The 27258-nt window shown below is 46.3% G+C and overlaps 1 protein-coding gene and 2 long non-coding RNA genes across 3 annotated transcripts in view; all 3 read left to right on the top strand.

Annotated features, from left to right (window-relative positions):
• The first annotated feature begins 6141 nt into the window (after window positions 1-6141).
• On the top strand, window positions 6142-21455 carry LOC122934883. The gene is made up of 3 exons (XR_006388738.1): window positions 6142-6187; window positions 21168-21313; window positions 21426-21455. It is a non-coding gene; the product is annotated as an uncharacterized LOC122934883 (long non-coding RNA).
• LOC122934869 lies at window positions 12376-13345 on the top strand. The gene is made up of 3 exons (XR_006388726.1): window positions 12376-12498; window positions 12724-12894; window positions 12988-13345. It is a non-coding gene; the product is annotated as an uncharacterized LOC122934869 (long non-coding RNA).
• A 1373-nt stretch (window positions 21456-22828) lies between the features above and the next one.
• Window positions 22829-27258, top strand: part of LOC122935559 (gastrula zinc finger protein XlCGF26.1-like) — a 28359-nt gene continuing 23929 nt past the window's right edge. Inside the window, exons 1-2 of the mRNA XM_044291327.1 lie at window positions 22829-22865; window positions 22979-23073. Of these exons, the coding sequence (XP_044147262.1) occupies window positions 22829-22865; window positions 22979-23073 (132 nt within the window). The remainder of the gene's footprint in view (window positions 22866-22978; window positions 23074-27258) is intronic.

Raw genomic sequence — 27258 nt, 5'->3', positions numbered from 1 at the left:
TGGCTTCCCCTATGAGTGATTTCTCTCATGTTTAACAAGACTTGATTTCTGACTAAAACAATTCCCACATTCTGAACATGAAAATGGCTTCTCCCCGGTGTGAACTCTGAGATATTGTATAAGTTTTGACTTCAGACCAAAAAACTTCCCACATTCAAAACACATAAATAGCTTCTCTCATGTGTGAGTTCTCTGATGTGAAACAAGATGTGAGTTCTGACTAAATTTTTTACCACATTCTGAGCATGAAAATGGTTTCTCCCCTGTGTGAATTCTCAGATGTTTTGTAAACTTTGATTTCACATTTCGTATTCAGGACACTTAAATGGCTTCTCCCCTGTGTGAGTTCTCAGATGTTTTGTAAGCTTTGATTTCACACCCAACCATTTCCCACATTCAGGGCAAGTAAAAGGCTTCTCCCCTGTGTGAGTTCTTATGTGTGCTTTAGGCAATTATTTCACACTAAAAAACATTTCACATTCAGGACACTTAAATAGCTTCTCCCCTGTGTGAGCTCTCTGATGTAAAACAAGATGTGATTTCTGACTAAAACTTTTACCACATTCCAAGCATGAAAATGTCTTCTCCCCTGTGTGACTTCTTAGATGTGCTTTAAGAGTTGATTTCACACTAAAACATTTCCCCCATTCAGGACACCAAAATGACTTCTCTCCTATATGAGTTTTCTCATGTTTAACAAGATTATATTTCATACTAAAACGTTTCCCACATTCTGAGCATGGAAATGGCTTCTCCGCTGTATGAATTCTAAGATGTATTTTAAGCAATGCATTCTCAACAAAACACTTCCCACATTCAGGGCAAGTAAATGGCTTCTCTCCTGTGTGAGTTCTCAGATGTTTTATAAGAATTGATTTCTCACCAAACCATTTACCACATTCAGGGCAAGTAAAAGGCTTCTCCCCTGTGGGAGTTCTTATGTGTGCTTTAAGCGATGATTTCACAATAAAACACATTTCAGATTCAGGACACTTAAATGGCTTCTCTCCTGTGTGAGTTATCTTATGTGCAACAAGATGTGATTTCAGTCTAAAACATTTCTCACATTCTGAGCATGAAAATGGCTTCTCCCCAGTGTGACGTCTTTGATGTCATATAAGCGTTGATTTTGCACCAAAACACTTCCCGCATTTACAACACTTATATGACTTCTCTCCCGTGTGAGCTTTCTGATTAACAAGATGTGATTTGTGACTAAAACACTTCCCACATTCAAGACATGAAAATGGCTTCTCCTCTGTTTGAATTCTCTGGTGTCTATAAAAAAAAAAAATAATTCAGATTAAAACACTTTCCACATTTAGGAAATGAATATGGCTTTTTCCCTAAGTAGATTTTCAAATGTTTCACAAGATGTGATTTCTGACAAAAAGATTTCCCACATTCTGAGCATATAAAAAGCGTCTTCACTGTGTGAATTCTCTGTTGTGCAACTAGAAGGCATTTCTTGGTAAAAGATTTTCCACATTCTGAGCATGAAAATGACCTTTTGTCATATTCATGCTCAGAAATATTAGATTTCTTTTTAAAGCGTTTCTCACATGGAAATATTTGTCCACGCTTCAGTTTAGTTCTTCTTTTGCCAATTAGTGATTGATTAGATGAAGGTTTCTTGTGTCCAGCAGTATCGATGGATAGATCTCCGCTGTGAAGGACTGAGGGTATATTAGGGGTTATTGAATTATCTTGTGTGGTATTGTTATCTTTTACTTCATGATAGGAAGGTAAATGGAAATGTCCATGGGAGTCGCACATTCTATCATCGTCTGGAAAATAAAATAAAATAAAATTATTTTTCCATTAAGCAAAGGAGTTTTATTAAGACAATATCAAGACTGAAAAGAAAGCATGTGTTATAGGAGATGTAAGAAAACAGGCAGAAAAACAGGAAAAAAAGAGGCAGAAAGCACAAGCCAGAGGGCGATTTGCTCCATTCACTGGGGGAACAGGGCTATGTATTACTATTTTATTTCATTAAATCTAGAGGGGCAACACTATTGAAAGGGTGGCACCTAGGGGGCAACACTACGCTGAGGGAAACTGTAACGTAAAGTGATTTTGAAAGATTGGAGAATGTATAAGCTTACGCAGGCTACGTAAATAAATATATTTACTAAGTGATTAAATATACGATAACACAAAGAAATCACATACAGAATAAAAAAGTAAATAAACATCACTAGCCTAACTAGAATGGAGTGCCTGGTGGAGTCTCCTGAGACAAGGTGGTTAGCAGAGTTTTAACCTGTCTCTGAGATCACTCAGGAATGTGGTCTTATCAGCACATTGCGGGATGGGTACTATCTCTAACCCACTTCATTACAAGGGAAACGTATAAACTACTAGCAGAAGGACCCGGCTTCGCACTGGTATATTTCATCTATTTCATTTTATGTTTCCGTGTGTCGTAAAAAAATATCAACAGTTTCCCCATAACAGTGACCTCTACAGTGCCCGCCCCTTTAACTCTGACTTTCACAGTGACCGCCCCTTTAACTGTGACTTTCACTGTGACCACCCCTTTAACTGTGACTTTCACTGTGATCGCCCCTTTAACTGTGACTTTCACTGTGACCGCCCCTCTAATTGTGACTTTCACTGTGACCGCCCCTTTAACTGTGACTTTCACTGTGACCGCCCCTTTAACTGTGACTTTCACTGTGACTGCCCTTTAACTGTGACTTTCACTGTGACCGCCCCTTTAGCCGTGACTTTTACTGTGACCGCCCCTTTAACTGTGACTTTTACAGTGAACGTCCCTTTACGCAGTGCAGAAATATGGCTGGGTTGTTATGGAAACCTGGAGTAAAACTGTGTTTATGGTAGTTGGGATTTGAAGAGAAAAACTTGCAGGCTTGTATTTGGGGGGGGGGCTCATTTTTTGGGAATATCTCATGAACGGTACGTCCTAGAGAGCTGAGACCCAGTCTAAAACCTTCACCGGACGCCTGATGTACCTGTGTGCCAAATTTGGTGAAGATCGGTCCAGTCGTTTGGTCACGCATAAAGAACGTCTAGACAGACAGACAGACAGAAACTCATTTTTATATATATAAGAGATTACACAAAGTATTAAACAGAATTTAAGTGGATCACCAATCAGTCACTTCAAGATACCCTTACAATACAGGAACACTAAGGCCGCCTGCACATGATGCGGGTGATCGGACATTTCTATGCAGATTTATGTGCGTTTCTGCACCAATATCCACAATTGCAGATTTTATGGCAGATTAGATGCAGTTTAGCAGCAGATCTCACCCTTAATTGGAAAAGGGTGATATCTGCAGCTAAGAGCTCATGCACACGAGCGTGTCCTGGCCAGGCCCGTGCTGCAGACCGTAAATTGCGGTCCGCAATGCATGGGCACCGACTGTGAGGCCGCTGCATGCGGATTGCGGACCCATTTCAGATCCGCGTTTTGCGGATCTGAAATTTGCAGACTGCCAAAGATATCTGTGTGCATGAGCCCTTAAAGTGGTTGTCTCATGATAGACTAGGGATGCCCAAGCTTGGGCCCTCCAGCTGTTGCAAAACTACAACTCCCAGCATGCCCGGACAGCCTACAGCTATCAGTCTACAGATGGGCATGGTGGGAGTTGTAGTTTTTCAACAGCTGGACGGCCGCAGGTTGAGCATCACTGTCATAGAAAATGGGGGGCATATCGCTAGGATATGCCCCCATTGTCTTTTAGGTGCGGGTCCCACCTCTGGGACCTGCACCTATATCAAGAACGGAGCCCTGCAAGGTGGTGGCTGGAGGACTCCGGTCCGGCCACCACCAAGCTGGCTCCCCATAGAAGTGAAAGGGAGCGCACCGCGCATGACCGACCACCGCTCCTATTCACTTCTATGGGCTGTGACACAGTGAAAGGCATATGCTGCAGAGACTGATTTCAGCAAGGTGAGGTCAGGCATTTTACTTGCCGGTCCGGGCTTTGTGGACGCCCAACTCTCATTAAAGGCAGCTAGAGTGTAGGATCGAGCTGGATAAAGGTTTGGGGAAGACAGGTTGACTACATCCTGGACTTAAACTTTGGTGTGAACACACGCCTGGACTGGGACTCTTTATGCAGGACCTGCACCATGGTGTGAATGAACACCAGGACTTTCAACTAAGGTGAGGTTGTTTGCTGAGCTGTTAAACCTGCTCGTGTGAATAAAACACTGCAGTTTAAGGAAAAACTGTTTTTGGCGCCTGTTCTGCGTCTGCTCACCCTGCCGACCAGAGCCAATCCCCACAGGGCTCAATGGAAATTTTTGTTGCCTCCACAGATAATGACTGGAGGGCTGCTGCACATGCGCAATGCGCCCCCCACCATTTTCGGGGCTCCGCGGTGTGACCCGCAACTATAAGACAATGGGGCATATCCTAGCCATATGCCCCCATTGTGTGTTATGAGACGACCCCTTAACCAGCTTCTGTTATAAGCCGGGCTGTTTGGCTCACAGGGGGCGGTCTACGTTCTCCGGTGCTGACCTGCCTATCGTTGCCTGATGCCAGTCTGCCCGGCTTAGTGTAAAAAACTGGAGCTGATATTGTAGTGTCCCACTAGGTAGGGGTGGGCACTACACAAGGGTCAATTGGTGTGCGTATTGCTCCTACTCACAAGGAACAGAAATGTTATATTTAATTGTGCATTTAATGTATGTTTTAATGTGTTTTTCTATGCAATGTACCCCTGTATGATGCAATAGCAGGCCTAGTTGGGTGTAGTTAGACATCCCAGACACTAGAGGGAGATAGGGAGCCCCTAGTATAAATATCCAGGCCCGGACAGGGAGAGTTAGTGCAGGGCAGTGTAGTGCAGAGTCAGGAGTCTGGGAAGACAGAGGTTAAAAGCCTGCTCCTGACATGCAGCTTGATAGCCCTGGCTGCTAGTGATGTCCAGGAGGCTAGTGAGAAGCTCCAGCCTGCCTGAAGCCAAGAGAGCCTTAGTTAGCTCTGAAGACACCCCAGTTGCAGGACCCAACCTCCTGGGAGAAACCCACAGTTAATCAACAGCCACGTGAGAAAGATCCAGGGAAAGATAAGTAACCCTGATGGGCAGATGCAAATAGAAAGGAAAGCAAGGATTTAATTAATACCAGAGGAGGATAGTTACCAAGGATTTAAGCCACCCCTTAGGCATCCGGGCCTTTGGATATAAAGCCAGAACAGGAGTTCTAGAAAGGACAGTGTACACTAATTCTGAGGAAAGGTACAACCTGCTTCTGAGTGCTTGTGAATTTACCCTCTGCGTATCTTGCATAATTCATACCTGCCATTTTGTGAATAAGCCTACTTGTGGAACTGTGATTGAAAGACTGTGTTACCACCTGCTGTACAAAGTTGGACTGTTCAGTAAAGTAACGTTTTGGTTCACTATAATACCTGTGTACCTCAATCATTCCAACTACCAACCGGTGTGCCACTGTCCAAAGGCACTGGCGTCACGAATCCAACAGGGACCTTGCCCCAGGAACTCCAAATACCTGTAACATCCAGGGCACCTCATCCACCATCAGGCCTGGTCCCTATCTACAGAGCGTGCCCCAGAGGAACCGTGTCTACCTCTCCTTCACTGCCACGCGCCTGCCCAGGGTTCTCCAATACAGTGAGCAACCCTCCATTGCCCATAACCGTGACCTCACTTCGCTATACCCTGCAGGTCTGGCGTGTTGCAATATTCTCCCTCCTTGGGTTTTTCAGAAGTTAGTCATATGAAGGGAAATGTAAAAAACTAGTATCTCCAGAAAGGCTGGTAGTAAAAAAGCAAAAATGGGAACTTGCAGGTTGCTGAAGGTTGTACTGTAAAAAAGTGGTACCTTGGAACCGAACCAGAGTTTGAGAAATGTTTTTTACAGTAATTTTTTTTAAATTAAGTTATTAATCAAAGCAATAACTTCGGGTCATTGGAGCCAATACATTCTAATACTGTATGGAGCTCCTGCCCTGTACAGTATTGGAACAAAGTTTTATGCAAATGTTTCATCCAAAGTCGATGCTCTCATCCTTCCTAATAAACCCAGAACTGCAGGACCTTTGATGATGTCACAGTCATGTGATCAGTCACATGAGGGGAGCAGTAAAGCAGTGGAGGTCTTTCACAGTTCTGCACTTCCTGTCATGTGACCAGTGTGACGTCATCGCAGGTCCTGCAGCCCCAGGAGGTGAGATCTGCAGGTCAGTTATTGGACTTGGTTCTGGGTTTATTAGAATGGAGCGGTTCTATAGGTGATATATAGCAGGTCCAGCCAGCAGGGGGCAGCACCGGCCATAGAGAGTCTCTGCTCACATGAGGAGAGTTCTCCTCAGACATGTCTGCTCTCCCCCTGGAATATTAGGAGACCCCCAGACCCCTGTAAGAGGGGCTGTTCTCCTGGATTAGAGGGGTCTTCCATCACACAATGTTCTGTGATGTCACTAGGATATGGAGTCAGTGTGTGATCGGTGGGGACAACCTCTTCTAGATGAAGGGGCTGCAGCACTGTGTCCTCTCCTCACTGTCCCTGCACAGCGGAGGCCGGAGCTCTAATGAGCAGGGACTGTGGAGGAGACTCAGCAGTAAAGCAGCTCTGCAGCCCCTTCATTCTCAGGATTAGTGGGGTCCTGATAGAGGCGAGCCCCCACCTACCGCACACTGATGACGAGTCCTAGCGATAGAACCTCACGTTATGTGACGGGAATAGCCCTTTAATGCTGGTGATATTGGGGGTTCAGTGATGGCCGCAGGGATTGGGGTTTGCACAGTTGGGGGTAAATAATTGCACACACATGTGATAGTAACAAACCTGCAGCTGTGCGAGCAGCAGGACAAACCCCGGATCCATCACTGGCCCCGGAGCAGAACTCCAGCGATTAGAGGAAAGAGGCGACTGACAGGACGGGGACAGGACTTCTCTTTATCTCCTTCCTGACCTGCGCTGATGATGGTCCGGTGCTGTCTGTGCTCTTGTGAGATCAGCAGCAGTAGTCGGTCTGTATTGTAAAGCTCTGCTCCTGCCACAGACGGTTAAGGGATCATTCACATGACTGTAGGCCGTCCGTGCCCACATTGTGGCCTATAAACCCATTGACTTGAATGGGTCCACAATCTGCTAGATACGGTGCGGAGTGGGACACACGGATCTGAAGCACTACAAAGCGCTTCCGTGGGATCTCACTCCGTGCCTCCACACCGTGTTCTATTTTTTTGTGGTGTGGAACATATTGGAGATCAAGTGAATAAGTCCGCATCCACATAGGCATCTACTATCTGCTGTCCGCAGCATGGGGCACACACGCTCCTGTGCATGAGCCCTAATACTGACCGTGACATCTAAGGGGTGAAAACGAGGAAGAGGACTCCGTCTGCCATGTCATCGCCCTCCTTCTCCTCTGACGGGTTGCTATGGCAGGCAAGGAGCCCTGACTTCTGCCGTATACATATGAACACACGGCTGCCTGTCAGTGGGAAGCGGAATACACGGCAGTATACATGGCGTACATTAACCACCTCAGCTCGCCTAGCTGAAACCCCCTTAATGACCAGACCACTTTTTACACTTCTGCACTACACTACTTTCACCGTTTATTGCTCGGTCATGCAACTTGCCACCCAAATGAATTTTACCTCCTTTTCTTCTCACTAATAGAGCTTTCATTTGGTGGTATTTCATTGCTGCTGACATTTTTACTTTTTTTGTTATTAATCGAAATTTACCTTAATTTTTGCAAAAAAATTTCATTTTTCACATTCAGTCGTAAATTTAAAAAATAAATAAATACATTTCTATATACATTTTTCTCTAAATTTTTTGTTCTACATGTCTTTGATAAAAAAAAATGGTACAAAAATGTGAATTTCCGCTTTTTGAAGCAGCTCTGACTTTCTGAGCACCTGTCATGTTTCCTGAGGTTCTACAATGTCCAGAAAGTTTAAAAACCCCCACAAATGACCCCATTTTGGAAAGTAGACACCCTAAGGTATTCGCTGATGGGCATAGTGAGTTCATAGAACTTTTTATTTTTTGTCACAAGTTAGCGGAAAATGATTTATAAATTTATTTTTTTCCTTACAAAGTCTCATATTCCACTAACTTGTGACAAAAAATAAAAACTTCCATTAACTCACTATGCCCATCACGAAATACCTTGGGGTGTCTTCTTTCCAAAATCGGGTCACTTGTGGGGTAGTTATACTGCCCTGGCATTTTAGGGGCCCTAATGTGTGAGAAGTAGTTTGAAATCAAAATGTGTAAAAAATGCCCTGTGAAATCTGAAAGGTGCTCTTTGGAATGTGTGCCCCTTTGCCCACCTTGGCTGCAAAAAAGTGTCACACATGTGGTATCGCCGTACTCAGGAGAAGTCGGGCAATGTGTTTTGGGGTGTCTTTTTACACATGCCCATGCTGGGTGAGATAAATATCTTGGTCAAATGCCAACTTTGTATAAAAAAAATGGGAAAAGTTGTCTTTTGCCGAGATATTTCTCTCACCCAGCATGGGTATATGTAAAATGACACCCCAAAACACATTGCCCAACTTCTCCTGAGTACGGCGATACCACATGTGTGACACTTGACCGCCCTATTGTAGCCTGCCTTGACCGCCCTATTGCAGCCATCCAACCTCTTACAGCCGGGTGCAAAGCTGTTCGGAGGTTCGGAGTGCACAGGCTGCTTTTCTACAGAGGCTCCCTTTTGATTTTGGAGGCGGCGCTGAGGTGAGGGAGGCGGCTCTATTGAAAGGGCGGCGATTTCTAGTCGGAAGGCGGCGCTGGACACCAGACGGAGATGGCTGCAGCCGGGCACCCTGCATGATGAGACGTCCCCTTGGACACATTTGGTACGTGAATGACAGGTTATAAAAACCTGTTTTATATGCTAATAGAGCCACAGGCACATTTAACAAGGTCAGTTTCAGATTCAGGGTATTAGTACTAGGGATCTGGCCATATGTTTAGGTTATAGGCCTCAAATCTCATGACAGAATCCCTTTAAATTTGAGGAAAAGGGTTATGACATCACTGAATTAGAAAAAATAAAACCTCAAGTGCGACAAATAGAAAGAGAAACCCTCCTACAAAATAAAAAGAAAAGGACGAGGACACCGGCTTCAGAGTCCCCATAATAACAGTATAATAAAAAAGAGTCCCAGTTCAGAAAAATTGAAAAAAAAAGCACTGGGAGTTCCTAAAACAGGATAAAATTATAGGGGACAAATTGCCTCAACATCGGAAATTCATTTTCAGGAAGGCAAAAAATTTAGGAAATCTAATAGCCCCATCCGTAAAAACAAACACCACAAAAAAAAACACATAAAAAAGACAAACCAAAATAATAGAAAAGGTTTTTTTCCATTCAAAGCCTGCCAAGTCCTGAAACACAAAGAGCCCATTAAGGAACTAAAAAGTGGACAGAATGCCTACAAAATTGGCAATTACCTAACATGTCATACTAGGGGGGTTATTTATTATATAAAAAATGCCCATGTGAAAAGATATACGCGGGTAGGACAAAACGATCACTGAAAATTAGAATTTGCAAACACCTAAGGAACATTAACAAGAAATTTGAGGGCCGCCCACTTTCACGCCATTTTATACAAAAACACAACGGCAAATTTACGGGCTCTACATTTGGAGGCATCGAACAGATAAAATATGATCCTAGAGGAGGTGACTACATTAAACTAATGTCACGGAAAGAAAGCAAATGGATTTACAACCTGAATAGCCTCCCACCGGACTTAACCATGAAATTGAATTATTTGCATTTTTTATAACCCAGATGATTCACTTTTGACTCCCCCCCCCCCCCTACCAACTCGAGTAACTTTGAAAAACACTAAGAAGCAATAACAAAAACAAAAATAACCATATTATAGGAGGATTTAAGGAAGGGGGTCCTGTACCATAGAAGAAATGGGTGAATATATAGCACCAAGTACTCCCTATATTGGACCGATCCTGTTCTTCTAGATAAGGCATCCTCAAACTGCGTCCCTCCAGCTGTTGTAAAACTACAACTCCCACAATGCCCTGCTGTAGGCTGATACCTGTAGGCTGTTCGGGCATGCTGTGAGTTGTAGTTTTGCAACAGCTGGAGGGCCGCAGTTTGAGGATGCCTGTTCTAGATAAAGCAGGTTGCCATGGGAACAAACACGCTTAAAAGCTACCGGAATCAGATTCACGCCCATCCCTGAGGAAGGAAACGCATCAGAGGTTTTGTGGACCTTGAAGGCACCTGTAAAATCAAGGGTTGACATAACACTGAAGGTTCCCTTGGAAACAAAAATACCGCCTCACCACATGCAAGCTGCCGGACGGAGCCGTACGCGCGATCAGGTGGTAGCAGAAGACAGGAGAGGATACAGCAAGAAGAATTGAGAGAGGAGTGACAACACAGAATACACTGGCAAGTACTCTCCTCAATACACTGGCTAGTACTCTCCTCAATACATTGGCTAGTACTCTCCTCAATACACTGGCTAGTACTCTCCTCAATACACTGGCTAGTACTCTCCTCAATACACTGGCTAGTACTCTCCTCAATACACTGGCTAGTACTCTCCTCAATACACTGGCTAGTACTCTCCTCAATACACTGGCTAGTACTCTCCTCAATACACTGGCTAGTACTCTCCTCAATACACTGGCTAGTACTCTCCTCAATACACTGGCTAGTACTCTCCTCAATACACTGGCTAGTACTCTCCTCAATACACTGGCTAGTACTCTCCTCAATACACTGGCTAGTACTCTCCTCAATACACTGGCTAGTACTCTCCTCAATACACTGGCTAGTACTCTCCTCAATACACTGGCTAGTACTCTCCTCAATACACTGGCTAGTACTCCCCTCAATACACTGGCTAGTACTCTCCTCAATTCATTGGCAAGTACTTTCCTCAATACACGGGCTAGTACGCTTTTACATTACATGCAGCCTGCATATATAACTGTTAACTAGCAGTATTTGCTCCATCTCCCTTAGGCCTCATGCACACAAACTTTTTTTTTTCCGTTCCGTTTTTTGCGTTCCGTATACGGTCATATACGGAACCATTCATTTTTATGGATCTGCAAAAAAACAGATGGTAGTCCGTATGCCTTCAGTTTCCGTTTTTTCCGTTCTGTTTAACTATTATTGTCTGCATAACGGACAAGGATACTACTGTTGTATCAGGGACCAGCTGTTCAATTCCTCAAAAAATTGAATGCACACCGACATCATCCCTATTTTTTGCGGATACGTTTTTTGCAGACCGCAAAATGCTGAAAAGGCCATACGGTCATGTGCAATAGGCCTTAATAACAGGTACTCCTAGTGTCTGGTATAATATGAAACTACTGTGTAATAGGAACTGGCCACCCTCTTGTCCTACGGGTACTTTCACACTTGCGGCAGAGGATTCCGGCAGGCAGTTCTGTCGCCGGAACTGCCTGCCGGATCTGGCAAAACATATGCAAACTGATGGCATTTATCAGACGAATCCGGATGATGATCCGTCTGACAAATGCATTAAAATGCCGAAACCGTCTCTCCGGTGTCATCTGGAAAAACGTATCCGTTATAAGAAAAAAAAATTCGGTCTGCGCATGCCAGAACACTCAATGACGGATCCGGCACTAATACACGTCAATGTAAACTAATGCCGGATCCGGCATTCCGGCAAGTGCTCAGTCTTTTTGGACGGAGATTAAACCGTAGCATGTCAAAAAGACTGAACTGAAGACATCCTGATGCCTCCTGAGCGGATAGCTCTCCATTCAGAATGCATGGGGATAAAACTGATCAGTTCTTTTCCGGTATTGAGCCCTAGGACGGAACTCTATGCCGGAAAAGAATAACGCTAGTGTGAAAGTACCCTAAACTCAGCTAGTTTAATAAATATATTACCCAGACTCTAGCAACATTAGTCCGCGCGGGTTCAACCACACTTTACCAGTATTAGAATATATTATTCAAGTGATAAAGTCAGTGTTCATGTCTAGAGACGGGACTAAAGGTCCATTCACAATTTTGCGGAAGGTCTACGGATCTATTCATTTCTATGGGCCCTCAAAAGATGCGGACAGCACACCGTTATTCCGTACTGCGGATCCGCATAATTAAACTTCAATGTCCTATACTTGTCCGCAGAAAACGTTCCGTGCACCCATACAAGTCTATGGGTCCGCAAAAATGTTTCCGTATGTAATCCGCATTTTTGCGGATCAGTGTCCGCAATTTTATTGACCCAGCCCCAAATAAAAATTGATACATTATTAGACAGTTCTGTCTGGGCAAATTCAGACAGAGAAAACCCATTTTGTGAGTTTATGAGTTGTCTGACATGGCTTTCTCTGTGGAGCAGATGATAGTTGTGATCCAGGAGAGAATGGAGTTGTGGGACACTCGTTCAGAATTGTACCACGACCGTGTCCGCAAGGCTAGGTCGTGGTGTGGAGTTGCTGAAGTCCTTATGCCGGACGAGTGGGCAAAGGGAGATGCCAAAGTCCATAAAATGATTAGTAAGTAAACTTATATTTTAATATTTCAAGATTAATTTTTAATTGAAATGCTATTGGGTTTAGGTTTTCTAGCTTGTGCTGCGTGCTCAGAGAAGTGTGCAAACTTCTCTGAGCATCCTGCACGTGCTAGACACTACATGCATGTACACTAGATCAAAGTGACATCATCTTTTTTTATTTTTTCGCAAAAAAAAAGCCATTTTTTTATAATTTTTTTTTATTTAGATTTAAATCACAGTAAAAAATCTTAAGACCCGATGGCATTCCTGTCGGGATCAATTCCGGCGCGAAGAAACTGCCCGTAAAGGCAAAAGTGGCGATAGCGGTGAAAAAAAAAAAGCCCTATCTATACACACAACAACTACTATTTTTGAAGACTATCTTTGAGATGAGACAGTAAGTTGGGATATTGTAAATTTTTTGAATTATACATTTATTAATTTCAAATCCAGAAAAACATATTTCGAATAATTTTATTCTATTACAAAGGACCATCGACAGCCTCGAGGATGAGCCCGCAGCAAGCCAACAGTCTGCAAAAAGCACTCTAGTGATGTCACCACAGGAGCCCTCCTCTCCAGCTCTCACTACACCAATGGCTATGACACCACCACTAGAGAGCAGAACACCCGAGGTCACACATCCACAGGCAGACATAACTACAAGGGATTCAAAACGTAAAAGGAATCCTCCTCAGCCTGTTTCCGGTTCCAGTACTCGAGACCTGATTGATTGTCAGGTTCTTGAGTATTTATTCCGAAACAAGCCAGAAACTCCAGAGGACACCTTCCCTCCCTTTTTCTTGATTCTCCATTTGATAAGTGCTAGAAAATTGGTCTCTGGAATAGGTGCCTTATTCTCTACGCCTTTGCGGCCCATGGCAAAGTGTCATGCCTTTTCTTGAATCAGCCAGCTAAGCGCTTCGAGGCCCTAAGGGTAAGGCCTCATGCACACGACAGTTTTTTTTCACGGCCCGCAAAAACTGGGTCCGTGTGTCCGTGATCCGTGACCGTTTTTTCGTCCGTGGGTCTTCCTTGATTTTTGGAGGATCCACGGACATGAAAAAAAAGTAGTTTTGGCGTCCGCCTGGCCGTGCGGAGCCAAACGGATCCGTCCTGAATTACAATGCAAGTCAATAGGGACGGATCCGTTTGAAGTTGACACAATATGGTGCCATTTCAAACGGATCCGTCCCCATTGACTTTCAATGTAAAGTCTGGAGTTCTTTTATACCATCGGATTGGAGTTTTCTCCAATCCGATGGTATATTTTAACTTGAAGCGTCCCCATCACTATGGGAACGCCTCTATGTTAGAATATACTGTCGGATATGAGCTACATCGTGAAAATCAGATCCGACAGTATATTCTAACACAGAGGCGTTCCCATGGTGATGGGGACGCTTCAGGTTAGAATATACTGAAAAACTGTGTACATGACTGCCCCCTGCTGCCTGGCAGGTGCTGCCAGGCAGCAGGGGGCAGACCCCCCCCCCCCCCTGTTTGGTGGCCAGTGCGGCCGCCCCCCCTCCCTCCCCTGTAGTTAACTCATTGGTGGCCAGTGCGGCCGCCCCCCCCCCCTCCCTCCCCTGTGCGGCCGCCCCCCCCTCCCTCCCCTGTAGTAAACTCGTTGGTGTCCAGTGGGCCCCCCCTCCCTCCCCTGTAGTTAACTCGTTGGTGTCCAGTGGGCCCCCCCTCCCTCCCCTGTAGTTAACTCGTTGGTGTCCAGTGGGCCCCCCCTCCCTCCCCTGTAGTTAACTCGTTGGTGGCCAGTGGGCCCCCCCTCCGTCCGCTATAGATAACTCATTGGTGTCCAGTGGGCCCCCCCTCCGTCCGCTATAGATAACTCATTGGTGTCCAGTGGGCCCCCCCTCCCTCCGCTGTAGATAACTCGTTGGTGGCCAGTGGGCCCTCTCCCCTCCCTCCCCCTCCTAATTAAAATCGCCCCCCTATCATTGGTGGCAGTGGTGAGTACCGATCGGAGTCCCAGTGTAATCGCTGGGGCTCCGATCGGTAACCATGGCAACCGGGACGCTACTGCAGTCCCGGTTGCCATGGTTGCTTAGCAATTTGTAGAAGCTTCATACTTACCTGAAGAGCTGCGATGTCTGTGACCGGCCGGGAGCTCCTCCTACTGGTAAGTGAAAGGTCTGTGCGGCGCATTGCTTATAGCGCAGACCGGTCACTTACCAGTAGGAGGAGCTCCCGGCCGGTCACAGACATCGCTGCTCTTCAGGTAAGTATAAAGCTTCTACAAATTGCTAAGCTACCATGGCAACCGGGACTGCAGTAGCGTCCCGGTTGCCATGGTTACCGATCGGAGCCCCAGCGATTACACTGGGACTCCGATCGGTACTCACCACTGCCACCAATGATAGGGGGGCGATTTTAATTAGGAGGGGGAGGGAGGGGAGAGGGCCCACTGGCCACCAATGAGTTATCTATAGCGGACGGAGGGGGGGCCCACTGGCCACCAATGAGTTATCTATAGCGGACGGAGGGGGGGCCCACTGGACACCAATGAGTTATCTATAGCGGACGGAGGGGGGGCCCACTGGACACCAATGAGTTATCTATAGCGGACGGAGGGGGGGCCCACTGGACACCAATGAGTTATCTATAGCGGACGGAGGGGGGGCCCACTGGACACCAATTAGTTAACTACAGGGGAGGGAGGGGGGGCTGGCTACCAAGAAGTTAACTACAGGGGAGGGAGGGGGGGGGGGCGGCCGCACTGGCCACAAATGAGTTAAAAACAGGGGGGGGGGGTCTGCCCCCTGCTGCCTGGCAGCACCTGCCAGGCAGCAGGGGGCAGTCATGTACACAGTTTTTCAGTATATTCTAACCTGAAGCGTCCCCATCACCATGGGAACGCTTCTGTGTTAGAATATACTGTCGGAAATGAGTTTTCACGAAGTGAAAACTTAGATCAGAAAAAGCTTTTATGCAGACGGATCTTCGGATCCGTCTGTATGAAAGCAACCTACGGCCACGGATCACGGACACGGATGCCAATCTTGTGTGCATCCGTGTTCTTTCACGGACCCATTGACTTGAATGGGCCCGTGAACCGTTGGCCGTGAAAAAAATAGGACAGGTTATATTTTTTTCACGGCCTCGAAACACGGGTCACGGGCGCGGTGTAAAAACGGTGCACAAGCCGAGTTTTCTACGGCCCCATTGAAAGTCAATGGAGCCGCAGAAAAAAACGGAAAACGGCACAACGGCCACGGGTGCACACAACGGTCGTGTGCATGAGGCCTAAGACTGCGTATACACAAGACTATTCATCATCATCATCATTGTGCTGGGTCTGGGGCCTTTCTTACAAAGGGTACCCAAATCCAGACAGCATATGTGCGTGTCTTCCTTGACAGCTGTTTTGGAGATATTTGCAGGCCCAACTATGCCAATGTTAGTGTACGACTTCCTCAATGATGCTCGGAAACAATTGCATCAGCCTGCAATGTCTTCGATGCGTCATTCATTTCCTTCTCCAGTCCAAGGTCCATGTGCTACACGGGTCTTCCAGCAGCCCACTACCTCATCTTCGGACCAGTATTTGTACTCTCGGGACCTTTATGACTTATAAATGATGTTTTTGTTTTCCAGTTATATAAAAAAAAAAAATTGGATAACCTCAAAAAATTGTATGTTTAAAAAAATAAAAAAGTTTATTCTGAAAAGGTAAAATCAAAAAAGGTATATTACCGTGTGTTATAATAGCAGAGTGGTGGAAAAGCTATGGAAAGGGTGCCAGAGGTGGCACTCAGAGCCCACTCTGTGGGCACCCACACCCGGGGAAACAAAGTCTATGGTATAGCAATATGCCTTTTGACTTTTTCTGCAATTTTTCAGCACAGGGCACATTATGAACAGCAGAAATAGCAATAGGCTGACTATTATAGGTAAATGATATAAAGTACAGGGATGATATACTATATTGGTATTTGGTTTAAATTGCTGTGTAAGTATCTTGTAATTTTTTAAAAAAATGTGGGTTTTGGGTTAGCCATTTGTGTGTGTGTGTGTATATATATATATATGTATATATATAATTATAAATTAAATGTATTTTTCAAATGAGGTATTAGTCAGTTCTTTTGAATAACCATTAAGTTTAAAATGTTATGTTTAAAAAAAAAAAACTTAGCTCACAAGCCCACGTCAAGGGTCCTCATTGTCTTGCGAGTCCCTAATCTAATCTAACAATATGGGAACTAACTAACTATAAATTGAAATTTTGATAAATTTAGATAACCATAACCCAAAATGTATCTATGACTACCACGAATGCTGTTCAGCTGCCATGATAATGCACCTTCTCTACTAATGAAGTAATCCGCAAAGAGTTCTCGAACTGCTAGTCCAGCAGATCCAGGTTTTCCATGCGGATTATGGTCTAATCTAACAGATGTGATTGTCGGAGAAGGGGCCACTTCAGGTTCGGAGGGTGCATCATGAATCCTGGTGAAATTGTGTAAAATCACACAAGCCTGTATCACCAGGGTGGCATTTTGCTGACTCATTTGCAAGGATGACATGAACACTCTCCATTTATTGGACAGTATTCCAAAAGCGCATTCAACATATCAACGTGCACGAGACAGACGATAATTGAATAAGCGCTTTCGGTCATGCGAATCGCGTCTATGAAAAGGTTGCATTACATGTGGAGATAACGCAAACCCTTCGTCAGCCACGATTACAAATGGAGCGGCTGAAGCAGAAGATCCGGGTAGTCGTTGGGCTCTGGCAAGGCAAGTTGGTTGGCGCAAAGCCGTTAACCCATTCTAGAAGAACAGAAGATGCGGGCGTCTGCTGTGCTTCCATAGGCCCCAATATCAACAATAATAAATCTATAATTACTGTCAACTAAGGCCAACAGCCCTATAGAAAAATATTGTTTGAAATTAAAATGTTGGGACCCTGAGTGAGGCGGTTTCTTAACACGTATGTGTTTGCCATCCAATGCCCCTATGCAGTTTGGTAAAACCCATCAGCAATTCTAAGCCAATCTTCTGCCTTGGGTTGGGGCATCACTGCATCTCTGAGTTGCTGCCAGATAAGTTGACCTGTGTGACGGACAATCCCAGATATGGTTGAGATTCCCAGCAGAAACTCGTAATGCAAGGAGGCAAAAGAGTTCCCAGTTGCAAGGAACCTATGAAGAGAGAAAATACATTTATAAGTTTCCATTTTTCAAATCTACATATTTTACAGTTATAATTAACGATAGACTAATAAACTTACCTCAACGTGACTAGAAGTCTTTCTTCAGGAGAAATGCTGCGCCTCATGTTAGTGTCCAGGAAAGTCAGTCCAGAACGGAGAGACTCCAGCAACATATCAAAAGTAGCTACTGTCATACGGCAATAACCCTGAAATTTATCAGAGTGCTGCCGCAAGTCGAAGTACAAGGTGCGAATGTGGCCCTTCTGTAGGCGCTGGGAGACAATGGGATGAACCCACCGCCTCCTCCTCGGTTCTTCAGACAGCATAGCTGGCTGCCGTCCAAATCTCCCAGAAACTAGCCAGTACAGAAAAACCTCTCGTTCATTAGCCATGATACACAAGAAATATAGCCCAAAGCCGATGCCGACCAAGCACAAGTTTTACACTAAGCTCTCTGTGCAATCAACGCCAGACAAAATGGCGCTAAAGCAATCTGACGGGATTATTTTATACACACATTTTCACCTTTTTTTTTTTTCTATTCAACATTTAAATCTTTATATAAAATGTAAAATACAACTTCAGTTTTTATGGCGGATCTGCAAAAAACGGAACATATTCCGTTCCGTTTTATACGGAAGAACGGATCCGCAAAGCCGTACGGTCGTGTGAATGGCCTCTAAAGAAAATGCTAAAAATTAAAAATAAACATTTTCCATGCCCAAAAATCTTGACAGCCGGAATTTTTAACTGACTGACTGGCCCCTAGACAAAATGAGACATTATAAATAATTAAAGGCATTTATGAGTTTATTTATACGTTTTTTAAATATTTTTTTTCTTCTTTCCTGGAGAACCCCTTGAAGTACAATCATGAGACCAAATGTAAGTCAATATATTAGAAAACAGCTCCAAGGCTGAAGAAAGCATGTCAAGTCACATTTTTCTGAACGTCCTTTCAGTTATCCGTTAATAAAGTAACTTACAGTAAAAATGTGTTTGATTTAGCGTCTCGCCTCCTTATTTGCTGTGGATAAGGCGCTCTGGCTTTTTGACTCACCCCGTCAAATTAGATTAATTAAATTATAGATATAGTCAGGCACGCTTCATTTGGAGTAACCCAGAGATGTCTGATTTGTGTCATTCATATATACATTTATTGGTCAATTAGGGCTGAAACGATTCATCGATGTAATCGAGGCAAAAAAATCCTCGATGCAGTTTTTCTGCATCGAGGATTCGTTTAAATCACATGACCACGGAGCGTGAGTGAAATTAAGCTTCTCACTCACCGCTCCATGGCCTCCCGTCGGCACCGCGCTGCAGGACCTTGCGTTCACACATCGTCAGCACGCTGGCTGACGCTGTGTGTGATGTCAGGTCCCCAGTGCATGCTGGGATGAAGACGCGTCTCCTGCGGACTCCGTGTGTCGGCGCACTCTGCACTGAAAGGTAAGTATAAAGTTAGCAGAGGCAGCGGGGCGGTAAATGGTGGCACCTGTGGTTTCGCATGGGGAAATGGGGGCACCTGTGATTTGGCATGGGCTGGGGAAAACGGGGGCACCTGTGATTTGGCATGGGGAAATGTGGGCAGCTGTGGTTTGGCATGTATAAAGTTATTGGCGGGGGGGCACCTGTGATTTGGCATGTATAACGTTAGTGGCGTTAGAGGGGTTAATGGGGGCTCCTGTGATTAGTCACTCGGACGGTTGATCTGGGGGAGTGGGGGACATGGTGGATGGCATGGAGGCACTGGGAAAAGGGGACATCATGGCAATCTGGATGGAGGGGCTGATGGCAGTGCCATCATGGGGGCACTAGGGGACATGGCATGGAGGGGCTGCTGAACTGATGGCACTGGGAAAGGGGGACATTTTTATAAAGTAATACATTATTTTAAGAAGGTTTTTCTTATTACTCGATTAATCGTAAAAAATAATTTATATAATACTCGATTACTTAAATAATCGTTTGGTCAATACATGATAAGAATATCAGAATGTAAACGAACTACACATCTATACTAAGTATCCACTGGGACTGTTCGCCGGCCTCATTTTATTTCATTTTCATTCACTTTACATTTTATTATATGCATATACGTCTATGAGTGCATATGGTTGTCCCTCACTGTTTGCTGTGTAGGGGTGAAGACACATCAGTGGTTCACCACATACACCGCACATAGAGGGACTGTTGTATAGGTCAGTATATTCTAACGCTGCGGTTGAAGGTTTTTTTTAAATATATTTTTTATATATTTCTGATATTCTTATCTTTTTTCATTTACATTTGTATTGACCAATAAATGTATATATGAATGACATAAATTAGACATCTCTGGTTACTCTAAATGAAGTGTGCCTGTCTCTATCTATACAGCAAAAATAAGATGAGCTCTGTCTGCTGTATGTGGTAGACTGCGATGTGTGTCCTGTGTAACACTGTATTCACTATATAGCAGGAGGCCGGCTGACTGATTTATTATGGTCACCAGTCTGGTATGTATAAGACACCTCAATAGTTAAGTCACCTCCGTTGTACAATATTGGTAATTAAATTATAATTCTTAAAGGGGCTGTCCAGGTTCAGAGCTGAACCCAGACATAAGCTCCCCGTCACTCATTAAGGCCTCTTTCACACAACCGTTTTTTATTACGTTTTGCGGGCCGTTTTTTGCGTTCCGTATACGGAACCATTTATTTCAATGGTTCCGCAAAAAAAATGGAATGTACTCCGTATGCATTTCGTTTCCGTATTTCCGTTTTTCCGTTCCGTTAAAAGATAGAACATGTCCTATTATTGCCCGCAAATCACGTTCCGTGGCTCCATTCAAGTCAATGGGTCCGCAAAAAAAAACGGAACACATACGGAAATGCATCCGTATGTCTTCCGTATCCGTTCCATTTTTTGCTGAACCATCTATTGAAAATTTTATGCCCAGCCCAATTTTTTTCTATGAAATTACTGTATATGCCATACGGAAAAACGGAACGGAAACACAACGGAAACGGAACAACGGATCTGTTTAAAACGGACCACAAAACACTGAAAAAGCCATACGGTTGTGTGAAAGAGGCCTTAGCCTGTATGAGTGCAGCATCGGAGCAAGAAATGCACAAGACAAGGGCTGTTTTACTCCCAGTGACGTCACTCGCACTAATGGGCGGTCTTTAGCGCTGCCCTTGGCTGTATGATAGGCTAGGGCAGCACCAAAGACACTTAGTGCAAGTGACGTCTCCAGGCTCAATGCTAGGCAGAAGCCTCCACCTAGCATATCCATAAAAAGCCTGGTACGTCACCGGTTGCAAAGAAAAAGGGGGGAGCATCGGAGCAAGAAATGCTACAGTGCTCCGCTAATACAGGCCAAATTTGTGAAGGTGAGCTTATGTCTGGGTTCAGCTCTGAACCCGGACAACCCCTTTCATTTGTGAAATGCTTTACTTCATGTGAGATGTTCCATTCAAATGTAATTTTGCTCCTTCTTTCCCTCAGGTTTCTTAGGTGCAGGACTCTTTACTTTTTGAAGACAATGGTCCTGTCCATTAATGACCCACCAAGGATGGAGAAGGACAGAGACCTACATGGCTGCAAGGATATTAGACCTCACCCTGGAGATCATCTCCTTGATAACTGGAGAGGTGAGAGTCTCACATGACATCACTCTTATCTCTAGTAATAAATCAGGGAAATGTCTGGAAAGGTGAAGGATTCTTAGAATCTCTGTAGTGATCGGCGTCTCCCCATACACAGGATTACACAGTAGTGAAGAAGTCGTCTGGTGAGTGTGTGACACCCCGTGTGTCAGGAGGACGGAGCAGGACCCAGAGCCCCATCACCGAGCCTCCACCTCATTCCCTGATACATGAGCAGAAGATCCTAGAACTTATCACCAGGATCACTGAGCTGCTGAGCGGAGAGGTGAGCGCTGCTGGGAATGCTGGGACATTATACAATAACGCCAAGGGAGGGGTCTGGTAATGACTGTGTCCTTGTGTTGTCAGGTTCCTATAAGGTGTCAGGATGTCGCTGTCTATTTCTCCATGGAGGAGTGGGAGTATTTAGAAGGACACAAGGATCTGTACAAGGACATCATGATGGAGAACCACCAGTCCCTCACATCACTGGGTAAGAGGAGACCTTCCATGACTGTTTTGAGTTAGAGTAAGGATATAGTTCTGCTGTGCCGCAGATTTGGCTGACGCTACTCCTAAAGGGGTTGTCTAAGTGGCCCCTTGGTCTTTACCCTTTAATCCAGGGATGCTCAATCTGCAGCCCTCCAGCTGTTGCAGAACTACAGCTCCCAGCATGCCCTAATAGCTGTAGGCTGTCCATGCATGCTGGAAATTGTAGTTTTGCAACAGCTGGAAGGCCACAGGTTGGGCATCCCTGTTTTAATCCTTATGTACTTCACTTCAGTGAAACCACCAGGCTGCCACCCTTTGGAGAAGTCTCTCTTCAGTGGCTGCTGACCTATGGGGATTGAGAGAAATCAGTGCAGAGTACCAGTGGATCAAGCAGAACTGTAGTTGGGAGACAAGCAGAGGCAGGCAGAGTTTGGACTGTTTACTGCATTACACAAGGCAGGCAGCACAGGGTGAATACTAGAAACAGGCAGAAGTCGGGTCAGGCAGCATTAGGTCAAATCCAGTTAACAGGCAGAGGTCAGTACATGGGCAACTGAAGTGAAGAGTGGCGAATCTTCATAGGAAGCTAGCAACTAAGAACCTCTTGCTCAGACACCCTTCAACAGAGAAGGGTACCTTAAATTGGGAGCCTACCATTAGGCTGGACAGATGAGGACGCACACATGCTTATCCTAAGGCCTCATGCACACAACCGCAAAAAACACAGATGACATCCGTGTACATTCCGTATTTTGCGGAACAGAGCTGCTGGCCCCTAATAGAACAGTCCTATCCTTGTCCGTAATGCGGACAATAATAGGACATGTTCTATTTTTTTGCGGAACGGAAATACGGACATACGATAAATAGAATGCACACAGAGTACCTTCCGGAACGGACACGGAAAGAAAATACAATTTTGTGCATGAGCCTCTAAGAGATAGAGGAAGTACACGCCCTACAGGCAGACAGAGGGACTGCAGGCAAAGAACAGGTCACAGATCAGCGTGGAGTGGACGAACCAGTGAGATGCTGACAGGCACAGAGCACCGGACTGGGGAATCAGGTAACCACACCAGTGGCCGTGCCTGCAGGAAATGGGGATGTCAGCAGCCATGGATGTCATTCACTCATCAGGTGTTTATTGGATATAGAAAATGTATTGTGTTTTTCCTACAGATGGAACTAGTGAGAATCCACCAGAGAGATGTCCCAGTCCTCAGTATTCCCAGGACTGTCCAGAGGAGAAACCAAATATCCCACTGGATCATCAGGTAGGTGAAGCTGAGGTTTCTACAAATCCTCTACTAGACTGATGTAATGGAGCTTTCTACTGACCTCCCCCAGCAGCAGTGGAGTATACTGTACTCTCCATCTACTGACCTCCCCCAGCAGCAGTGGAGTATACTGTACGCTCCAGTCTACTGACCTCCCCCAGCAGCAGTGGAGTATACTGTACTCTCCATCTACTGACCTCCCCCAGCAGCAGTGGAGTATACTGTACTCTCCATCTACTGACCTCCCCAGCAGCAGTGGAGTATACTGTACTCTCCGTCTACTGACCTCCCCCAGCAGCAGTGGAGTATACTGTACTCTCCAGTCTACTGACCTCCCCCAGCAGCAGTGGAGTATACTGTACTCTCCGTCTACTGACCTCCCCCAGCAGCAGTGGAGTATACTGTACTCTCCATCTACTGACCTCCCCCAGCAGCAGTGGAGTATACTGTACTCTCCATCTACTGACCTCCCCCAGCAGCAGTGGAGTATACTGTACGCTCCATCTACTGACCTCCCCCAGCAGCAGTGGAGTATACTGTACTCTCCATCTACTGACCTCCCCCAGCAGCAGTGGAGTATACTGTACGCTCCATCTACTGACCTCCCCCAGCAGCAGTGGAGTATACTGTACTCTCCATCTACTGACCTCCCCCAGCAGCAGTGGAGTATACTGTACTCTCCATCTACTGACCTCCCCAGCAGCAGTGGAGTATACTGTACTCTCCATCTACTGACCTCCCCCAGCAGCAGTGGAGTATACTGTACTCTCCATCTACTGACCTCCCCCAGCAGCAGTGGAGTATACTGTACTCTCCGTCTACTGACCTCCCCCAGCAGCAGTGGAGTATACTGTACTCTCCATCTACTGACCTCCCCCAGCAGCAGTGGAGTATACTGTACTCTCCATCTACTGACCTCCCCCAGCAGCAGTGGAGTATACTGTACTCTCCATCTACTGACCTCCCCCAGCAGCAGTGGAGTATACTGTACTCTCCGTCTACTGACCTCCCCCAGCAGCAGTGGAGTATACTGTACTCTCATCTACTGACCTCCCCCAGCAGCAGTGGAGTATACTGTACTCTCCATCTACTGACCTCCCCCAGCAGCAGTGGAGTATACTGTACTCTCCATCTACTGACCTCCCCCAGCAGCAGTGGAGTATACTGTACTCTCCATCTACTGACCTCCCCCAGCAGCAGTGGAGTATACTGTACTCTCCATCTACTGACCTCCCCCAGCAGCAGTGGAGTATACTGTACTCTCCATCTACTGACCTCCCTCCAGCAGCAGTGGAGTATACTGTACTCTCCATCTACTGACCTCCCCCAGCAGCAGTGGAGTATACTGTACTCTCCATCTACTGACCTCCCCCAGCAGCAGTGGAGTATACTGTACGCTCCATCTACTGACCTCCCCCAGCAGCAGTGGAGTATACTGTACTCTCCATCTACTGACCTCCCCCAGCAGCAGTGGAGTATACTGTACTCTCCATCTACTGACCTCCCCAGCAGCAGTGGAGTATACTGTACTCTCCATCTACTGACCTCCCCCAGCAGCAGTGGAGTATACTGTACTCTCCATCTACTGACCTCCCCCAGCAGCAGTGGAGTATACTGTACTCTCCATCTACTGACCTCCCCCAGCAGCAGTGGAGTATACTGTACGCTCCATGTACTGACCCCCCCATCAGCAGTGGAGTATACTGTACTCTCCATCTACTGACCTCCCCCAGCAGCAGTGGAGTATACTGTACGCTCCATCTACTGACCTCCCCCAGCAGCAGTGGAGTATACTGTACTCTCCATCTACTGACCTCCCCCAGCAGCAGTGGAGTATACTGTACTCTCCATCTACTGACCTCCCCCAGCAGCAGTGGAGTATACTGTACTCTCCATCTACTGACCTCCCCCAGCAGCAGTGGAGTATACTGTACTCTCCATCTACTGACCTCCCCCAGCAGCAGTGGAGTATACTGTACTCTCCATCTACTGACCTCCCCCAGCAGCAGTGGAGTATACTGTACTCTCCATCTACTGACCTCCCCCAGCAGCAGTGGAGTATACTGTACTCTCCATCTACTGACCTCCCCCAGCAGCAGTGGAGTATACTGTACGCTCCATCTACTGACCTCCCCCAGCAGCAGTGGAGTATACTGTACTCTCCATCTACTGACCTCCCCCAGCAGCAGTGGAGTATACTGTACTCTCCATCTACTGACCTCCCCCAGCAGCAGTGGAGTATACTGTACTCTCCATCTACTGACCTCCCCCAGCAGCAGTGGAGTATACTGTACTCTCATCTACTGACCTCCCCCAGCAGCAGTGGAGTATACTGTACTCTCCATCTACTGACCTCCCCCAGCAGCAGTGGAGTATACTGTACTCTCCATCTACTGACCTCCCCCAGCAGCAGTGGAGTATACTGTACTCTCCATCTACTGACCTCCCCCAGCAGCAGTGGAGTATACTGTACTCTCCATCTACTGACCTCCCCCAGCAGCAGTGGAGTATACTGTACTCTCCATCTACTGACCTCCCCAGCAGCAGTGGAGTATACTGTACTCTCCATCTACTGACCTCCCCAGCAGCAGTGGAGTATACTGTACTCTCCATCTACTGACCTCCCCCAGCAGCAGTGGAGTATACTGTACTCTCCATCTACTGACCTCCCCAGCAGCAGGGGAGTATACTGTACTCTCCATCTACTGACCTCCCCAGCAGCAGTGGAGTATACTGTACGCTCCATCTACTGACCTCCCCCCAGCAGCAGTGGAGTATACTGTACTCTCCATCTACTGACCTCCCCCAGCAGCAGTGGAGTATACTGTACTCTCCATCTACTGACCTCCCCAGCAGCAGTGGAGTATACTGTACTCTCCAGTCTACTGACCTCCCCCAGCAGCAGTGGAGTATACTGTACTCTCCATCTACTGACCTCCCCCAGCAGCAGTGGAGTATACTGTACTCTCCATCTACTGACCTCCCCCAGCAGCAGTGGAGTATACTGTACTCTCCATCTACTGACCTCCCCAGCAGCAGTGGAGTATACTGTACTCTCCATCTACTGACCTCCCCCAGCAGCAGTGGAGTATACTGTACTCTCCATCTACTGACCTCCCCCAGCAGCAGTGGAGTATACTGTACTCTCCATCTACTGACCTCCCCCAGCAGCAGTGGAGTATACTGTACTCTCCATCTACTGACCTCCCCCAGCAGCAGTGGAGTATACTGTACTCTCCATCTACTGACCTCCCCCAGCAGCAGTGGAGTATACTGTACTCTCCATCTACTGACCTCCCCCAGCAGCAGTGGAGTATACTGTACTCTCCATCTACTGACCTCCCCCAGCAGCAGTGGAGTATACTGTACTCTCCATCTACTGACCTCCCCCAGCAGCAGTGGAGTATACTGTACTCTCCATCTACTGACCTCCCCCAGCAGCAGTGGAGTATACTGTACTCTCCATCTACTGACCTCCCCCAGCAGCAGTGGAGTATACTGTACTCTCCATCTACTGACCTCCCCCAGCAGCAGTGGAGTATACTGTACCTCCGTCTACTGACCTCCCCCAGCAGCAGTGGAGTATACTGTACCTCCATCTACTGACCTCCCCAGCAGCAGTGGAGTATACTGTACTCTCCATCTACTGACCTCCCCCAGCAGTGGAGTATACTGTACTCTATCTACTGACCTCCCCCAGCAGCAGTGGAGTATACTGTACCTCCATCTACTGACCCCCCCAGCAGCAGTGGAGTATACTGTACTCTCCATCTACTGACCTCCCCAGCAGCAGTGGAGTATACTGTACTCTCATCTACTGACCTCCCCCAGCAGCAGTGGAGTATACTGTACTCTCCATCTACTGACCCCCCCAGCAGCAGTGGAGTATACTGTACTCCATCTACTGACCTCCCCCAGCAGCAGTGGAGTATACTGTACTCCATCTACTGACCTCCCCAGCAGCAGTGGAGTATACTGTACCCATCTACTGACCTCCCCCAGCAGCAGTGGAGTATACTGTACTCTCCATCTACTGACCCCCCCAGCAGCAGTGGAGTATACTGTACTCTCCATCTACTGACCTCCCCCAGCAGCAGTGGAGTATACTGTACTCTCCATCTACTGACCTCCCCCAGCAGCAGTGGAGTATACTGTACTCTCCGTCTACTGACCTCCCCCAGC

The sequence above is a fragment of the Bufo gargarizans genome, chromosome 4, assembly GCF_014858855.1.
Source record: "Bufo gargarizans isolate SCDJY-AF-19 chromosome 4, ASM1485885v1, whole genome shotgun sequence".
NCBI classification, from domain to species: domain Eukaryota; kingdom Metazoa; phylum Chordata; class Amphibia; order Anura; family Bufonidae; genus Bufo; species Bufo gargarizans.
The sequence above is the reverse complement of the archived record's forward strand: the minus strand, read 5'-3'. Positions and strand labels throughout refer to the sequence as shown.